This window comes from Lissotriton vulgaris, chromosome 5 (assembly GCF_964263255.1).
Source record: "Lissotriton vulgaris chromosome 5, aLisVul1.2, whole genome shotgun sequence".
NCBI lineage: Eukaryota > Metazoa > Chordata > Amphibia > Caudata > Salamandridae > Lissotriton > Lissotriton vulgaris.
In genome coordinates, this window is record NC_141693.1 from 1240666175 (window position 1) to 1240686610 (window position 20436).

The 20436-nt window shown below is 44.3% G+C and overlaps 1 protein-coding gene across 1 annotated transcript in view; it reads left to right on the top strand.

Moving 5' to 3' along the window:
• The window catches only part of PPFIA4 (PPFI scaffold protein A4), a 2319747-nt gene that overhangs the window by 1074801 nt on the left and 1224510 nt on the right, over positions 1-20436 (top strand). Inside the window, exons 15-16 of the mRNA XM_086923084.1 lie at positions 10472-10507; positions 10837-10970. Of these exons, the coding sequence (XP_086779210.1) occupies positions 10472-10507; positions 10837-10970 (170 nt within the window). The remainder of the gene's footprint in view (positions 1-10471; positions 10508-10836; positions 10971-20436) is intronic.

A 20436-nucleotide genomic window follows, 5' to 3' on the forward strand; every position in this document is an offset into this window, starting at 1 on the left:
TACTTCAGTAGAAGGAGATTGCAATATCGCTTCTGTTCTGCTGTTTTTCTGAAGTAGATCTGTTAGGGGGGCTGCCATTTGTGAAAAATTGGGGATAAACCTTCTATAATACCCTAACAGTCACAGAAAGGCTCTTAAATCCTTTTTGGTTTTTGGAAAAGGTGTCTGTGAAATGGCCGATAATTTAGATGTCTGTGGTCTTATGACTCCTTCTCCTAATAGGTATCCTAAATACATAACCGTTTGAGCAGCCAAATGACTCTTGGCAGGATTGATTTTCAACCCATGTGATCCAATTGTGTGAATGACTTGACAGAGATGCGACAAATGTTGGTTCCAGTTGTCGCTATAGATCACAATGTCATCGATATAGGCCCCAGCGAAAGCATCATGAGGTCTCAATATCATGTTCATGGCTCTTTGAAATGTTGCCGGCGCCCCATGTAAGCCAAAAGGTAACATCTAAAACTGGTATAAACCATCGGGGTTGAGAAGGCCGTTTTTTCCCTGTCTTCTTTTCTTAGAGGTATCTGCCAGTACCCTTTACATAAATCCAGGGTACTATTATACTTAGCTCGCCCTATTCTTTCTACCATTTCATCCACACGTGGAAGGGGATATGTATCAAACTCAGATATTTTGTTTACTTCCCTAAAGTCAATACAAAATCTCACTGACCCATCGGGCTTCGGTACAAGCACAATGGGAGAGTTCCATTCGCTTTTGGATGGTTCTATAATATCCATCTGTAACATCTTTTGTATTTCCTCCCTTATAGTCAGACGGCGAGATTCAGGAATGCAGTATGGTCTCAGTCTAACCCGCTTACCTGGTGGGGTTTTAATGGAATGTTCAATAAGAGTGGTTTTCCCTGGGGTCGTGGAAAAGACAGTGTCTAGGGGTTGTAACACTTTGGTCAAATTCTCCCTCAAAGAATAGGGCAACTCAGGATCAATACACTGATAGAATAGCGGATCATGTGGTTCTACACTATGGACTGACACTGGAACAGGCTCTTTACATTTCTTTAGCAAATTCACATGATAGATTTGAGATGTTTTTTTGTTGCTGTCTACTTCTATGCGATTGGTTACCGGGGTGACTTGTTGTAATACTTTATAGGGTCCCTGCCACTGCCCTAATAGTTTTTGATCCGAGGATGCCATCATAAGTAACACAAGGTCTCCCACTTGAAAAGACCTAAGTTTAGCGCCTTTGTCATATTGTTTCTTTGGGGCTGCCTGTGCGTTTTCTAGATTATTTCTGATAATGTCTCTAATTTGCCTCAAATGCCTTTTTAGGTTTGAGACATAAGCAGGAAGAGGTTTTGGGTCATTTTGTTCTATTTCCCACTGTTCCTGGGCCATATTGAGCAATGTGCGAATCTTATGTACGTACAATAACTCAAAAGGTGAGTACCCCATACTCTTCTGTTCCTTACATCTAATGGCGAATAGAGCCAAAGGAAGGATGTCCTCCCACCTCCGGGCTTCTATGTCCAATAATTTCTTCAGGGTTACTTTAATAGTGGCGTTATATCTTTCAACCAAACCATCAGTTTGTGGGTGATATGCAGCCGTTCGAATTTGTTTTACCCCTAACTGGATACATATGTCTTTCATCATTTTGGAGACAAAGGGGGTCCCTTGATCAGTCAAGATTTCCTTTGGGAAACCCATCCTAGAGAAAACACCGATCATAGCCTTGGCAATGTTGGCTGTGTCTGGTCGGCAAAGTGGTATCGCCTCCGGAAATCGGGTAGCATAGTCAACTATGACAAGTACATATCTACACCCGCTTCTGGAGGGTAACAAGGGTCCGATTATATCCATGCCAAATCGACAGAAAGGTTCATCAATAATAGGAAGAGGAAGCAATGGCGCCCGCGGAGGTTGATAACGGCTATGCCGTTGACAAATTGGACATTCCTTGCAATATCTTTTCACTTGATGATATATGCCTGGCCAGTAGAATTTTTCTAAGATAGTTTTCTCTGTTTTGTCAGCTCCATAATGACCTCCTAAAAGATGACTATGAGCAAGGTACAACACTTTCTCTCGAAATGGTTCTGGAACTAACAGTTGTGCCTTTTGGTCAGGATTACCTTTTCTATACAATAAGCCATTCTTAGTAAAAAAATAAGGACCTACATGTTGTGGGTCTTCCTCCTCAAGTGCCTTGTTCCAGGCTTCCTGCAGTACAGGATCCTCTCGCTGCGCAGCGTGGAAGTTTCTGTTTGTCTCCCATGAGTTCTCTACTGGAGTGACGGGCATTACAAGGGGGTATCTCCCTTTTTCGGCCCTTCTTTGTCTTCTGCTTTTCCTGGGTTTAGATGATGGCCACTCCCTGTCTGTATCTTGGGGAAAAAGGGGCTGATGCTAACCACTCGTCTTCCACCAAAGAGGAATCCTGTAACAACTGTGGTAGTTTGGCATAATCATTGCCTAGAATCGCTTGTTCGGGTAAACGAGGTATCAGTCCCACGGTTAAAGAGGTCCCTGAATCTTGAGGGTGTTGTATGAGTACTCTGGCAGTGGGGTATGGTTTGGTGTCACCATGTACACATTTGATAGCTACCATTCCCTCTATGGGGCCTATTCTATTGCCAAGGTCTTGGGGTCTGACTACACTGTGCAGACATCCTGTGTCAGGTAAAGCGGTAACAGGTTGTCCATTCATGGAGACGGTACATTTATAAGGAGGTAGTTTCCTTTCTGGGGGAGAACAGTAGTAGTTACGGGCCATCCCTTTTTCCATGGACTCCTCTCTTTGTGTACAGAACCTAGCTATATGCCCCATCCCTCCACATTGGAAACACTGTGGTCCTGTTGTAGGAGGCCAAATAAACAGGATACTAGGCAAAGGGGAACTGGGGACTAGAGCCAGAGGTTCGGGTTTCTTGGTTAATGGGGGTCTGGATGGTCGATGGGGCGCATGTCCCCCTGTTTCCCCCATAGCTTCTTCTCTTCCTTTTTGAAAATCTTGTGCCCTGTTATATGCACTGGCTATTTCTACTGCTGTTTCTAAAGTAAGGTTAGCTTGCTGTCAGACCCAGCGTTGGATGGGTGGATGAAGAGAAGGAAAATATAGCTCAAGGTAAATCTTAGCCATGATTCCATTCTTATCAGTAGTTGACGGTTTAAGCCAACGATCCGCCATGTCCTTCACCCTGAAGTATAAGGCGCGAGGAGTTTCCTGGGGTCCTTCTTTCATTTGTCTTAGCTTTAATCTATATGTCTCATCATCTATTCCTAATCTTTCCAAAATGCATTTTTTTATCTCTGCATATGGGACCGCCTCTTGCAGGGTGGCTGCCTGGTAGGCTGCTTGCAAATCCCCAGATAGAAGAGGTCCCAGATATTGGCCCCATTTGTTGGCGGCCCATGAGGCTGCAGTCGCCATTCGCTCAAAGTTACTGAAAAAAATATCTGGATCCTCCCCAGCTACATATCGCTGCAGCACTACAGATGGCAAGGTGGTGGGGCCTCGTTGTTGACCTAGGGCTTCGGTGAGTTTATCCATAGCTGCTCCATGGGTCCGCCCTTGTCCAGTAAGTACCTGTTGCAACTTACTTCGATCTTCCTCTACTACAGTCAAAAATCGTTCCATGACTTTACCCAAATGTTCTTGGTTTTCAGCCATCTTCGCTAGGGCAGCCTCCATTTCGCCTTCAAATCCCACTTCTGACACCACTTGTGGGAGTGCGGGTTTGATAAACAGGTGTGGAGGCTGTATCAGGGGTTTAACAAAAAGTGGTATATTGATAAGAAGAGGTTTGGTAGATGGATGGAATGAGGATCCTTGGTGGTCGTCTTCTTCTGAGGACTCTTGAAAGCTGGAGGGGGTTCATATGGGCAATGGTGTTGTCTTGCTTTCTGGTTCCTCTGGACCGGGATGGTTTCCCGGAGGCTCATAGGAGGAGAAAAAGAAAACAAAGGAGCCATCAGAAAACAGTTCTGTTGCTATTGGGGTCAAGTCTGCCTTCACCACACCATGGTGTTCTATTGAGCTCGTTGGTGCCCGTATATGTCAAAAGAAAAAGGCTCAAAGCCAAAGAAACCGAGGGTAGAAGGAGTGGATAAGGAGGTATTTTACGTGCCGAGGATATAAGAAAAAGGAAAGGCGAGCAATTCTTAACTGATAGGTCACTTGCTCTCAGTGTAGGGTGGCATATGGAGGTACAATAGCATTTGATTGAACCCTCCCTACCCTTAGTACTCCCTCCCGCTTCTACCTTCCCCCCTCCTAACAACCCCGAGCCGTAAGTACTCACCGGCTCCACCGTAACTCTCCTGAGTTACGGCCGCTCCCCAGCATCCTCCGGACACCACCAGTCCTCGAACCAGCTTTCTTCGTCTTCTTCTGGGTTCCCTGGTGCTCTGGTTTCCGGTAGGTCGGGTCCCGCATCTTCTCTCTCGGGTCCTGCGTCTTCTCTGCTGCTCTGGGGTCCCGCGTCTTCTCTGCTGCTCTCGGGTCCCGTGTCTTCTCTGCTGCTCTCGGGTCCCGCGTCTTCTCTGCTCCTCTCGTCCACACCACCTCGGCGTCTTCCTTCTTCTGTCCGAATACTTTCCGTCCCGCCTTTCCCAATCCGGGATCTCTTATTGGTCCCTGGGTTTCTGTTCCGGTTTGCGTAGGCGGTTCTTCCAGGTTGTGCCTGTCGACGTGCTCCTGTGGAAACAGATGAGGAGTATGGACTGTGTCTCGGAGGCAGCACCAGCGATGGTGGCCCACCCCTTGAAGCAGGTTCGGTAAGCGTCCTTCCCCTCGCTGTCTCCTCCTCACAATATAATAAATTGCAATTAGTCCATGATATATAAACAGTTCAAAGACAGATATAATTAATAACATATTTTTTCTTTTATATATGAATATTCATTATACATGAAAACAGGAAAAACAGGCATATACATTAGACTATGTTCATGTTTTACATTGGGGAGTACCCACAACAACAGTATTATTAAACACTTATATACGCAACAGAAAATGTAACATAGTGCCACTGACAAAAATCACAAACCATATTGCAACTGAGACAATACAAAAGCAAGTGAACACTAAACATACAATGCAGAGAGAGACATTCACAGAAAACTAACAATTATATATTATATACTTATGTTTGAATTAATCCAATGTTTAGAACTAGTGATTGATAAACAGAAAAGGCACATTTTTGTTTATCAATGCACTAATTCTAATGTATAATGAATATTCATATAAAAAAAGAAAAAAGATTGAATTAATATATTTTTGTATTTTGGATCAATAACATTTAAAAAAAACTTTGGTCTGTCTTAGAACTGTTTATATATCATGGACGAATCGCAATTTATTATATGATATTGTTTTGTAGACGTGTTTGTTGTTCATTGTGTTATTTCCCTGCTTCCTTCTCCAAACATATTCAGAATTCTCAGGGTCCCTCTTTGTTTTTCATTAATGAATCAGGCTTTTAACCTCCCCAGGGCCCCAGTCTGCAAACACTTCCCTACGGCTTTGGTTTCACTGATCAGTAACTAGATTGATCAGCAGGGGGAGCACCTTGACTCTAGTCCTTGCTTTAGGTACAACTACTACAATGGTTTGCTGTAATCAGGCACAAGCTTCTGCCCTTCCTTGCGAGTAGTTGCTGGCCTACTGCTAGGAGCTTAAACAGTTCACCACATGCAAAGACTTTTGAACCCGGCAATTTCGTTCCTTCAACTATGCATTTGCAAGTTATTTGTAATATATCTGTTCCTCAAGGTCCATACTCAACTCCACCTTCAGCCTCGGGCTATCAAGCAGTGCAAATGACTCCGGTTCCATCCTGTGTTGTCAGGCCTGAGATAGCACAGACATTTATGGATTACTACAGAGATCTATCTCCCTATGCCAGTGGCTGAGCGTTGTATGGTTTTCTTCAACCTGGCCTTGGCGTGGTTTGGATGACGCCCTCCAGAAACCACGTTTTCTCCACATGATATTGGAATGTGGAGGAACACAAATCATGCGAGAAGGATCCCAAAATGTGGTGAAAAACATAGGGCAAAAAAAACTCCCTTTTCTAACCTGATGGACCGTGGATAAAGGAAGGCAATCACTGACGAAGGTAGGCAGGAAGGTGGTTCAGGATGGACTGGAGAAAACGAAAAATAGGAGTACAGGATTTCCTGTGGAGCCGTGGAACTGTTGATTTTTGGACTTAGTGTTGCAATTCAAGCAGAAGCAGTTCCGAAATTCTCTATATAGAACCAAAACGAGAAACAGGAAGTTGTCAACAAAAGTCTTTCCCCCTTGGATTCGAAACTAGGGGAAGATTTCACAACTTTCTGAGAGGAAGGTTAAAGGAAAGTTCTGTGCGTTTGTGGAATTCGTTTAAGAATGCTTTTGTTCACATAGTAAATCTCCTTTGACCATTTAGATACATTTTATTTGAAGTAGTCTACTGGCCTGTTTAATAGAACTCCAGTATTTGAGCAGATCTGAGGTGACTGGGGCACAACTCAACCAGGACAAGGAGCAATCCTAGAGCAGCTCAAGAATACCTCCAAGGAACCCAGCCTCGATGCAGGACGAACAGAGGCCGGGCTCTCCATGCTCTCTCCATAGGTCACAACACTCCATAAATGGAGCTCGTCCTTCCCCCTTTCATCGATTATCTCCTCTTGCCATGTTCTCCCTTCTTGCCTTTGATTAAACCTTGCTGGTAGCCTCATGCCTTGTCTCCTTCCTCATGCAGTCTACTACGGGGAATAATGTAGTATAGTTTGGCTGACTCCCTCACCTTATCATGGGGCCAGGTCCAGATGTCTGCATGCGTCGACAAATTGACCACATTTTTTCTCTCTCCTAAAGCTTCTCGACTGAGTCATTCTTAAAACCTATCATGGAAATCTGCAAAAGAAAGTAAAATCACCGAAGGAGAACACATGCAATGCCTGTGGGACACAATGCAGACACAATACTACTTACCTCAAAGCCACAGGCACCTAAAGGTAGATTTAAAGTTGACTTGATGGGAATGATACTGACATGGTTCAGTTTATTTTGTTTCGTATAGTAAACGCTCCATGTAAACAAAACGCAAATCAGTCTGGAAATACTCACCAGCTAATAAGCATGTGGTGAACATTAGAGTAACTTATGTTGAGTAAATGGGCCTCTCTTGCACGGACCAGTCATGAAGGCATCTGATGCTGACACACTGTTCACGCAGTCTTCCTTCGAGCATCGATTGTGTATTTTAATGGTTGATTCTGCAGGCCAGATCAGGCAGCTGCACAGCGTATTGTGATCCTACATGCTTCCAAGTGTGCCTCACTTTAACCGCATTGACCCTAAAGTGGCGTGTCAAAGGTAAAGTGGAGTGTCCCGTGACTAAGAGATTTTAGTACATACTAGCAGCCCGTCCCGACGTTGTCCGGGAGCAATTAGGCTTCAGGGCCCCCGCCCGCCCGACGTTGTCCGTGGGTCCCCCAGAACCTTCCTCCATATATTGCAGTATTATACCTCTGTTTACTTTGTACGCTTTTGTAACCTGCACACGTAACTTTTTCCTCCTGTAATGCACCGTTTGGCTCACTTTTTTAATGCTCCATTTGCTTCCTCTTGCTACCTGCACACGTCACTTTTTCCTCCTATACCTCTATGTTTACTTTCTACGCTTTTGTAACCTGCACACGTAACTTTTTCCTCCTGTAATGCACCGTTTGGCTCACTTTTTTAGTGCTCCGTTTGCTTCCTCTTGCTACCTGCATACGTCACTTTTTCCTCCTATACCTCTGTTTACTTTCTACGCTTTTGTAACCTGCACACGTAACTTTTTCCTCCTGTAATGCACCGTTTGACTCACTTTTGTAATGCTCCGTTTGCTTCCTCTTGCTCACGATGTACGCTTTTGTAACCTGCACAAGTAACTTTTTCCTCCTGTAATGCACCGTTTGGCTCACTTTTGTAATGCTCCGTTTGCTTCCACTTGCTCACGATTTTCATTTTTACTTCATTTTTCCGCCGCTCACCGCTCCTAAATAAATAAATAAATAACCTACCTCATCAGCCGCTCACCGCTCCTCACCGCCTGTCCGCCGCTCCTCACCACCTGTCCGCCGCTCCTCACCGCCTGTCCGCCGCTCCTCACCGCTCCTCCCCGCGCCATGTCCGCCATTCCTCCTCGCGCTCCTGGACGCGGCTCCTCCCCGCACTCCTCACGTCGGGCATGCACGTCGCGGCTGGCGCTACTTCCAAGGGACTACTTATTTTTTTCCGGTAAATTTTTTAAATAACGTATATTTATTGAGTTTATATAGCCTATGTCCATCTGCACACCCTGACGATTACAACAATGTATCGGGTGTGTGGATTGGCGCTGTGGTTCCCGAGTTTACCTGCCTCAAAGGTTCAAAGTTCTTCCTTTATATTAGTAGTATAGATACCAAGTAGCCTTACCACTAGACAATACCTTGTTTACTACACTTCACAGTATGCTCCTTGATGTTTACACTGCACCTCCTGGGCTTGCCTCAATGGAAAACACCACCTGCCCGGCATTATGCTTCTGTCTGCTGTACTCAGTGGCACCTATTGAAATAGACTGCAGCCTCTACACTGGATCACATCACCCTGCTCTAGAGTGCTTCAACCTTTGCAAGACCACACAGCCTGACCGACCATGCACCTCCTCAGCTCACATCACATTCCCTGATGCAGACAGCATATTCTATATTATGCTGCAACAGCACATTATACTATGCCATGCACACACTACCTATGCTATGACCACAACCCGTAAAGCAAGTAAGCGTGAGTGGAGAACATGCCCAGACTCCCAGTCCCTGGCTGAGCTCCATACCACAGCACTCAGACCAATCACAACGCTGCATTTCATTGGTTTAGCGTACAACAGTGTTCTTATTGTGCTACTGTGCGAGAAAGTACCATTTGTTTACCCTCCCATAGATATTTGACCACACCTTATGCTCAGGGACCATTTGCTATTCATGTTTTCCTCCATGTTTAGCTTTGTTTCAATTGTTGTTATAATAGACCTTGCATTCTTGAGCATGCTCTTTTGTTTCTGAGAAAGGGTAGTTATAAATGGTGATGTGGATGGTATTCTTTAATTACTATGTATCATCACCTGTTTTCATCTCCTCACTAATGGAAGTCTGTGCTTCGTCCACCACATAACCTCAAGACATCTGGCCGTACAAAACTAATGGGAACTTTATCAAATTCATGCACCTTATTTAGAAAGAACCCAGGGAAATTTGGTCCTCTAGCTGCATAGTAAATTTACATCTGACTAGCTTGAGCAAATACATGCAGACTAATGCATATTAACAAATAGCACACACAAGTCTGTAATTTACAAAATGGTTCACTATGGAAAGCTAATGTGACATGCCACTAAAGTGAAAACATTGAATAAACTTCATACTTGCCCAATAAGAGCGTTTGAAATATCTTCCTAGTCAGCTATGAGACCAGAGGTATTAAGTGTCTATTATTGGGCAACGGAAGATGCCTCCCACCTAGAGGAATAGGTTTCCCCACACGGAATGTAGGCTTTCAATGGAATGTCTTCCTCTCCTTGCCAGTGACTCTGTTGCTTCAGTCATCAACCATAGCATGTTACCCCTGCACTTTACGTTTGCAATTGCGTACTATTTCTTAAATATTTTAAATAAAATGGCTGGATTAGACCAGGTATACAAATAGAAAGTATTAGGTTTCAGACTTAATTTGATATTGAATAAAAGTGAAGGTGGGAGCAGTTCACCTGATACAAAATATATGTAATTGGGCTACATTTTCAGCTAGTGGAATCTTTATCGGCAGCTCCTTTATTTGCGCGAACCAGGCGCAGGTCTGGCAATGCCAACCTGGTTAGTTAGCGTGTCATATTCGTTCATTTCTCCTTAGTCGCATTAGGTATGATGCTTTCCATATGCTTAAGAATACAAACTTGGAACTCTACTATTGTCCAGGAGATCCCCACTCAATGGACCGACTACTAGCAAAAGTCAATGTGTTTTTTGAGCATCACTTCAGAAATACGGCTAGAAGACCGTCGAACTGATGTGACTCGGCCTCGGGGTAGAGGGCCCAACTTTAAAGGCCCTTTATCTTTAAAGGCAAGAGTAGAATTTGAACAATATATATTTACTATTATCAGAATTTATTACAAGTTGTGTGGTTTTCACTTGTATGCCAGGTACAAAGACAATTCATGCAACATCCTGGCAACAAGATGTACCACATCAACCAAACTGAACTAGGCTACCCGCATTATTTTGCCTAACATCCTAAAATTTGAACTAGTAAGGACCGCTCAAGTGCCAGATAAAATATGATGTTGAACAGCAATTGACACATCTATCTACGCTTATACGTTATAACACAGACTGTATCAAATTTCAGTTTCTGTTATTTCACCAACAGAAAAAATAAAATATTGAAGTAATTGTTTTTCAATTTTTTCATTTAGCCCAGTGATTTAAGGAAGCATCGACGGAAAGTGTTGGTAAGTTCACATCTTTTCTTTAGATTTTACACTACATCTTCCTGTCTTTAATACTCTCCAGTCATCGGGCCAGATGTCTTCCTCTTCTGTATGCATGCTTTTAAATGTAGATTAAAATGCGTACTACTCTAATGTACACTGTAATTTACCATTCTGTGTCGCCTTTGATTCGTAATATTAGACCAGACATTAGAAGAATGCATGAAAGTACATATGGATGCTATGCTTCAAACCTGTTGGGGAGTGTGGATTACATGACTGTGACACATTGCTTTGAAGATTACTTAGCTGCCATCCCCTTGTTTTCTCATTATATCCTCTTTATTCAGTCACCAGTGTCGCGGGATGAAAGCCGAGAAGATAAGGCCACCATACACTGTGAGACATCCCCGCCTCCGTCCCCTAGAACTCTGAGGCTGGAGAAATTTGGAATCCAGTCTGTCATCCAGGAAGATGGCAGAAGGTACATGTGGGCTCATAAAGGGCAAGTTAATTATCACTGCGGTTCTCCAGTATGTGTTTTTAGAAAATAATATTTTGCTAAGAGGACTCTTAATGCATACATGCCTTATCAATATACATTCCTGTAGAGGAATTTTTATGGTTTTGTTGGGTTGAGAAGGTAATGCTCTGTTGTTATCTTAGGCTCTCATAGAGAGCATGTAACATGAACAACCCGATGAAAATCCGGAAATTGACTGCTAGGACTTCACAGTAGTGGAATAGTTGTTTCCTAATGTCACTAGGGGAAGACCTTGCTTCCCTTCCCTAGCCTGTCTCTGGGGATACCCACGCAGGATGGCGGCGGAGGAATAGCAGCTGACAGGCTTACCCACCTTCATCTGCCTCTCTCGGGGTTCCATAGTCATCAGTGAGATGTGAGAAGGTGGGCGTGCTCGGCATGTGCCAAGTATCATACTCTCCTGCCAGCGTGGGTCTCTGGGGACTTACACTGAAATGGGAAACAAACTGCTCTTATCAGCGCCTCTGTTCTGGCTACTGTCAATGCGTGTGAGGGCAGAGAGCTTGGCTTATGCAGAAAAGGGGAGGAAAGGTGCAGATCGTGGTGGGTGACCGGAAGACAGGTATCTTTTTTATATTTGGGTAGGAGGAGGTTAAACAGAGAGTGGTGTAGGAGACTGGACACAAGTAATGTTGTTTTCGCGGGTGAGAAGATATACAGAGGGAGTTTAAGGTGGGAGGCAAGGTATTATTTTTTCTTCTTTCGTTGGGGAAGAGAAGACCATGCTGTGTGTGGCACCGGCATCACTCCTCTGCCGCTGTGTAACAGTTGTAAGTAGGGCAGGACATCAGATGGGCACATGCATAACGTAATATTGCAGATGGGTCAAAAGAGGGGAAAGGGATGTTTTCACAGAGGAGCTGGAAGTGACATCATAGACAACGTTGGCTTCAATGTCGTCTACTTGATGTCATACACAACGCACTGGTGAAGAACATCCCTCGTATTCACACCCATCTCTAATATTATGAATGCTTGTCATCTGATGTGCAGGGTTTTAGGAAGAAAGTCTAAGCAGTAATTGCCAAGGGCAATAAAATTTTGATAAAATAATGAATATGATAGAGACATCTAGCCACAGATTCCTTAACTTTTGAATTCTCCCCAGGCGCCATCTGGATCCGGAAATGTTTCAGCAGTACCTCTGCATGCCGGGGAACGGTGTTGTATGGCTGCGATCAAGTCGACTCTGGTCATGACGTCAGTGGAGCCATTTAAGTCCCCTCTGGCACGCAGACATCATTTTCTTCTTTTTCGCACTGTAATGCGGATCCGGAAAAGCGGTGCCTCAGGACGTTTTTTTTAACCTACTTTAACCCCTGATGTCAGCAGAACAGTGTGCCTTTGTCTAATGTTGACAGGTTTCAAACCTACTGGGTCTTGTAGCCGACGTATGTCAGTAACGGACCCACATACAATTTTGTATGTGGTGTTTAGGTGAGCACCATGATGCCTAGGATTGTGATTCCTGCTAGAAACTAAAACTGAAGTCATTGAAGGAGCAGCATTTGAAGTTGATGGCGGCGCATGTATCGCGATCCAAGGCTTACCAGCCTCGGTCTTCATCGTCCCGGGAAGAGCAATTGCGGGGTTTATCTACGAGCCGAAGCCAGTCTGGAGGATGTCGTTCTTCAGGGAAGTCGAAAGGTAAGGGATGGTTGAAGTCGCAGCATGCTCAGACTTCATCTCGTAGAGTGTCTGTCTCCCATGGCTCCTCCTGTTCAATGATTGAGGAAGCTGTGTGCGACTCCGTACCACATTTCCCAGTGTTTCTGGGAGCCAGGTGTTGATGGCTTTAATGAAGGAATATTATGAGTCCTTACACCTCATCTTTGTGACCCCATCTCCCTTTGGAGCGCCTCTAGGTGCCAAGGTGTTGGGTGGCGTGCCATCAGAGGATTTGTCCTTGGTGACGGTTGCGCCATCGGAGTCGATGGATCGCCATCAGTCAATGTCAGCAGATGTCGCTTTGGCACAGGCTCACAGTCCTGGGGGATCTTTGCCTATGATGCCAGTCTTCGACCAACCGGCTCCAACACTGACGTCGGTGGCGCCGGTCGAAGGCACCTCTCCTCCCCCGTCAACGTTGCGATGGCACAGTGTCTGCATCAGATGCAGAGTTGGCTATGCAACCTGTGGGAATTTTTACAGTTTGTGGCTCCTTTTCAGGAAGAGGCGTTGGGAGGACCACCTGTGTCGACTGGGGCTGGACCTCTTCAGCCCATTTCTGACATCAATGTGTTTCAGGTGGAGGAGAGCTGGCTTACAGCTCTTGGTGAGGCTAGTGGGATGGATTATTTGCCAGCCGTGGAGTTGCTTTCTCCCCCTAGTCCTACCACGGAGGCAAGTTCCTGCTTTGCAGACATGCTAAGCAAAGTTGCTGCAGTTTTAGACTTGTCGCTTCCAACGGTGCAGAGGTCCAGAGACCCTTTGTTCAAGTTCCTTTGCCAGGGACAGATGGGAGAAGAGTCTGTCTTCCGTATAGAGAGGCCCTATTTGATATTTTGTTAAGTGCTTGTGCCAAGCCTGAGTCAGGGGTCTCAGTGAACTGTGATGCTGCACATAGACATTTGCCTGCACCTGGGGACCCAGTTTGTTTGTGTAGACATCCTTCCACAAGGGTCCTGGTGACTCAGGCTGCAACATCTTCTCAGGATGTAGATTCTACTCCTAAGACTCCAGTGGGTAAGGATGCTAGGGGTCATAATGCTTGTGGTAAGCATATATTTGCTTTAGCCAGCTCAGCATTGAGAGCCACCAAAACGTTTTGTGTGACGGGGCGTTTTCCTATGCTTTGTGGGATTCTTTACAGAACATGTTTCCATCTCTTCCGGATAACGTCCGTGCTAAGGTAGGCAACTTAATTAGAGATGATCAGCAGGCTGCTAGGCTTACCATAAGGTGTGGCATGGACACAGCAGATTTGGTGAGTCGGGCCATGGTATCTGCAGTGACGCTAAGGCGTCTGGCTTAGCTGGCATCTTCAGGTTTCTCGGAGGCCATTTGATGGTGCCTGTCTTTTCAGGGATCAGGCAGATGAGACGTTAAGACGCTTCCAAGGAAGATGGAAAACTACAGAGTCGTAGTCCAACATTTTCTGTTGATGTGTGCTTTGCTTGTCCCTAGGCTTGGGGTATATGTTTTGGTTGGTCAAGGAGTAGACTTATTAGGATGTTGTATATTTCCAGTTTCGGTTTCAGAACCACAAGGTGCACTCCGGTGAGGAGTGGTGATTATAACCTAAGTGCCATTTCTTTATTATTTGGGTATTGATTCTAATGTCTGAGGAAGTTTATCCTTGTTTTCTGGTCTCTGAGGATGAGCTTTCTGCTCAAGAGGCTATTATTAAGAGAGGAGACTTCCTGTGAGGAAGCGGATCTGTTGCATGCTTCTTAGAAGCTGTTCAGTATCCAAACTGTATGATTTTCTTCTTCAGTGTTCTTTTACAGACATATGGTTATGCCAATTGTAGGTTGGTGTATAGTTTTTTTTTGGTTCTACTCTTGAAGTAATCAGGTGCTTCAGCAAGTTGAAGCATTGCTCTGGCTCAGAGTTTATGCTTGCATTATTTGAATGCTATTTGCTTGCAAGTTCTTCCTTTAGGGCAAAGGAACAGTGTCTAGTTAAGGCATAAATATTACCTCAACTGCTGGCAAATTCTATCCCTGCCTCATATTGTGGTGCTGTAAATTGGCAGCCAAAGGTTTATGACCAACTTGTCCCAAGACCAATGTAAACTTGATGGCTTCTTGTACTTGACTTCAGATAAAATGTCCTAAGGTGTCGGGCCATTTTGATCTCCAACAAGGCCGACAATCATCTATAAAAGTCTTTGGAGAAACTGTTATAATAGGAAGATTTTGTCTTTATAGTAGGCTTTTCTTCTTCCTATGATATTCTTGATACATACATCGTTCTGTCTGATTGGCATTATCTGTCTTCTGTAGAGAATGTACTTATTATTTTCTGCATTCCATAATTCGTGAGGAATCTTGACTGTTGTTTCATGTGATGTAAATTCTTTCTTACAGACTGCTTTTTCTTATGGCAAGTGACCTATGATGTTGTGTTGGTAGTGTACTACCCTTTTTTCACTGTGTTGTGTATTTTTGCCAAACTTCTCATTTCAGAGTGATTTTTTGTATACGGGGTATACATGATTTAATGTACTGCTGTGTTTCACATGATTGTTTGACTCACAATCATATCTGTCTTGTATCACAGGTGTGGTCATATGTGCTTGTTGACAAGTGCACTAATAGGTGCGTTACCATTTTCAAAATGATTGTAAAGTCCTTTTTGGAACAGTTTTTCGGTGCTAGTTAGTTAGTAGGCATACATAGTATACATTACTGTGTCCTGTGTTTTATACATATTTAGTCTTCAAAAAAAAGGGAAAAGAAAGATCTTTTCATCAAAGAAGCTGTTGATTCTCTTTTTCTTGCTTGCCTTGATGTTTCGAGCTTATCTATTGCTCGAAGTTGTGTTCAGTCTTGCAGGCTATGGCACTGAAAGCTGTATTAGGGCAAGCTTTTTACGTCCTTGCGGTCTGGTAGTAGTTATTGGCCAGTGAAATTCTGTGAATTGCAGGGCCAGTTGGAGTATCTGGTGACACGTTTATGTTTGTATTCATATTTATGTCCATATATACATCTTTGTTATACAATTGGCGTATTTGAAGAATAGGAATGCTCATTTGGTCCAAACTAAATTATTTATACCAAGGAGGTATTGTTTTTTATCTCTCCTTTGGGGAAATGGGTTCTCAAAATCCTTCTTTGAGATTCTATCAGGAAATTCTTTTTCTGATTTTCTTTATTGTCATGTACAATGCAGATTACATGGATTTTGTTAAGCATTTCACCCTTTTTTGGTCATCGACTGTTCTTTCCCCTTTGGGGGGATAGGGGATAATGTATGTTATCTGACAGAGGATCCTCTAGGGGTTTTTCTCCTTTCCTTTTCCCTCAAGGGCTGATTCTCTCGGACCTGTAAGGTAGTTTTTTACTTATATGTTCTGTGACAGTGATCATGGATTCTATTAAGAGCCGAGCTCTTGTGTTGCTATTCCTACTTGCATTTGGTCAGTTGTTAGTTTTGACCAGCTGGTTCTCTTTGGGAACTTTTGTAGGATACCTTTGCAGACCCTCCTCCGGGGGAGGGCGGGGGGGGTTATAGCTATGGTATTTAATTCAAAAGTTAAGGAATCTGCTGCTAGATGTCTGTATCAGATGTTAAAGTCACTTACCTTTGGTAATGTAATATCTGGTAGCCGCAGATTCATTAACTCCCTGCCCATCCTCCCTGCTCTGCGAACGACCTTTGAGGTAAGGGTTATATATACCCTTTTTCAGTACTGGTTTTATATACTAGTATCACTATTGCAACTTATGATGGGACTCAGCAGACCACTTGGCTTGGCCACAGAGCTTTTGTTTAGATGTTGCCATACCATCCATTTCCAAATGTGTTTGGTCGGTAGGGTGGGTGGAGGGTGTTTTCTCTTTTACACTGGATTAGTCATCAGTGAACAGTAGTGATTTTTAGTTTTTTCTTTCAAAGATCCTACCTTGTATTGGCACTATGAATATGTCATGTAATGGTGTGATTCAACAAACAGCTTGGTGTTGTTTTTGTAGGTTTTGTTTTGCTCTTGCCATGCCATTTATTACCATTGATGAATGGTCTATAGAGTGTATGGTTTTCTTCTCCTACATGAGGCTTGTTCACCAGGGTGCATGGTTTGATGCAGCCCAGGATTTTATTGATTTTGTTGGTGTTTTCTTTCAAATCCATGTCTGGTATTAACATACAATTTGATGTTTTTTCCTAATTAATGTTTCAAAGATTTTTTATGGCTCCGCTGATGTCATGACCGGATCCGCCATCATCGCGGAGCTGTATGACCCCGTCCCCCAGTGCGCAGAGATATTGCTGAAAAATTTCCAGATCCAGACTGGCGCTAGGGGAGAATAAAGTTAATGAATCTGCAGCTAGACTGTGTCTCTACCAGATATTACATTACCAAATGTAAGTAACTTTTACTTATGGGTGTTTAAATCGTTAAGTGAAAATTCCTGCTGCTCTTTGCCTGCATTGTAGTTGCAGACTTCTGTGCTATCAGTGGTAGTTTGCTTGCAGTAAAAAAAAAACCTTGGTTGGATATTGCCGCCATAGCTCCTCTGCAGCAAGTCTCTCTCTTTTCCAGGCCACAGGCTATTCGTACAGACAACCGTGCATTCTAGAGATTGACATAGTCTGCCAGATATTGAATGTTGCGTTTTATAAATAAATAAATGAATAAATTGCCGCATTACTAATAACACCAAATAATAACGCTTTCAAGGGCCGTACCGCTGTGCATTAGCAGAGCTGATCTTTTTGCCTGGGAAGCGCCAGTTTCAGTCTCAATGCAGTAGCCTTGACTGCACGCATCCGAACAAGACCTTTTGTCCTTGATCATCACACATCCTTAATGGCTTCCATTACTGTGCCTGCCAGGGGTTACTAAAGAATACAGAACGCGGTGCTCTGGAATGTAATCACAAGTCAGCCAGAGAGTGATAATAAAACCGCAGTCCGTCCCACGACCATGAGGCAGCTTCACCACAGCTACTCCAGGTGTTTGCACCACTAAGCAGCCTAGTTTTGTGGCAGATGCCAGCATTGCTCATTGTGTAGAATTCTCATTCTTGGGGGGCTCCTTAGGGATTAAATAGCACCCCACTCTATTAAAGATTCATAGGTAGCACTACATTTGGCAAGGCGTCAGAGATTGGAAAGCAACGATGAAAGCAAATTAGGTAAACATGGGGCACTTGTTTGTGTTGAAAGTTAGTTATCAGTAGCAAGAGCCAGCAGCAAATGATGAGGAGGTGATGACAGGAAGCAGTCATTGCTGGTGTGTGTCAAGCATTAGTGAGATTACAGGAAACTCTTGAGCAAGACATACATTTTAGTTCCCCTACAGTTCATGTACCCGCGTGCAGAGTTCTGTCTATGGCTGCTAGTGGCTTGAAGGAGAATCATGTACATTTGATAAACATCTAGGATTTCATGTTCTGCCAGCAATGCCCCTGGGTGGCACGCATCTAGCGGACCCTGGTTTAAAATTACACATAGCTTATGGTGCCCTGTTTGATTATAAAGGCATTCATTGCTGTTTAATTGCACCAGATATTACAAAGGTGCCCTGTTGCTGGTACCAGATGCTTGAGTAGTGGGAGTGTACAATGACAAAAGAGGTATCCAAAGGCACCTGCCGTTTATTTTCATTGAACTATCAAGAGATTCCTGTAGTCTATGCTGCACACTAACAACTCCAATTCTTAAACTTTCCACCTTGAAATACTGAGGTTTCAACTAACCATACTCGATCCCACATGGTCGTTAGGTGTTGTTGCTGCCTACCATTTCCTGGCTACACCTACTCATTGTGGCTTCATGATGACAACTGCCACATACACGCCTATACATGCACACACTTTACTGCCTTTGTTCTCTGTCATTGCTCCCTTTAACTGTCATGTGGGCTCCAGACTGCTCTATTGCATCCTAATTTAGCCTAGTGGATCATTAGTTGTACCTACAAAGCCTGGACCACCTGCCTAGGTGGACTCCATATAATATACTCACAGGTGATTAACTGGTCTTCCAGAAGCTGCTGTTTCTGTCTGTACACCACATAGTGGTTCCTAACCACTTAGCAGTCCCCACAGAGGTAAGGCCTTCGTCTCTCCTGGGCTGACTCTACATGGTACTCCCTGACTATTTCATCAATGACTCCAGCCTTGAACCCTTGTTACTTCTTGGTTACTAATAAATTACCACTACCCCAGGAGTTAGGACTAACCCTGGGTGGTGAAGTCTGCTCCGCTCGCTTAGTTTGCGGAGTTTCCCGCACTCCGCGTTACACGGAGCTCGCGGAGTTCCGAAAAACTCCGCTTCGCGCAGCAGAGCGGAGTTTCTTTCTTTGCTCGCGTTCACCAATGTCGAGTTGCTGGGTGAGAGCAAGGAAAATCCACCTCCCAGCAAGATTTTTCCTCGTTCACGATCGCCAACATCAGGTTGGCGAGCGTGGAAAATAAACCTCCCGGCGAGATTTCTCAAAACGGGGGGCGTCAGGTTTCTCATTGTGAGTGGTCGCCCATGACGCGACCGCTCGTTTTGAGCAACTGCCCATTCACGTTGGGAAAGCTTCTGCTCGATTAAAAATCATCTTGAGCGGCAGAAAAGGTAAGCCTGCGCTGTGCATGGTGCTGTTCGCAATGATTGCACAGCGTGGGCAAGCATCCGGCACTGTGCAATCACCGCGAACAGCATTTTTCTACCGTACTCCACAGCTTGCGGAGCTCCGTGTAGTGCGGCTGAGTTTTTGATGCACTTCACATAGCTTTGCGTAGGTCAACTCTGCAAACTCCGCCCATGGTTAGTTAGGACTCTTCTACTCTTACGAGTCAGACCTCTGTCATTTCTCAATTGACTCCATATTGTACTCCTCTATGCATTCAGAGGTTGGCCCTTTGTTACTTCTGGAAGATTCCCTACAGTTTAGTGTCCAGTTACTTAACAGTGCTTCCAGGGTTGGGCTCTCTCGCTCCAGGGTGGATTCCATATACCACTCCTGGTCTTCCCAACAATACCTCAAGCACTGGGCTTTTGGTGGACCCCATTTATACACATCAATCAGCGGTCTCTACTTTATGATACACAATAATCCTAAATGATGGTAAGTATAAGCTTGTGAAACGGAGTCTTTTCTCACACTCTCTCCAGCGCTTCATGATTAGGCACAGTAACCCTCTACCATGATCAGATCATTTCTCCAAGCCTCCTGTACCGGCACAACTACAATCATTACAGTTTTTATCCATAAATCTGAAAGGGAACCCAAGGGTTTGATGCAAATCGTATGGCTTGGGATTTGTAAGAAGGCCTATACAAGTACTACAATACAATACTATATATTATAATACAATAAGATGAAGCAGGTATGTCACTCTGTCTCGAATCATAGACATTTCTGAACTTCTACGCCCGCTCCTTGTACTCTACACTCCCCAACGCACCTTGCGCTCACTGGGACAACACCTCGTGACGGTCCCCCGAACCAGGCTTTGTAGAATGGGCGGCCGCTCCTTCAAAGTCTTAGGGGCAAGACTCTGGAACTCCCTGCCTCTACACATCCGCACCCTAACCAATTTGACTGCCTTTCGAAAGGTACTCAAAACCCATCTCTTTTCTGTCATCTAGTCTTCTGTTGGTTAACCCACCACCCCTCAGGTACTGGTTAGGTCAGCGCCGGGACGCTCCGTTGCTGGGGCAGCTGTTTGCGCTTCAACAAAGGGTTAACATAACATAACATAACATATACAAGAATAGATCTAATCGTCAGCGGTACAGTGCG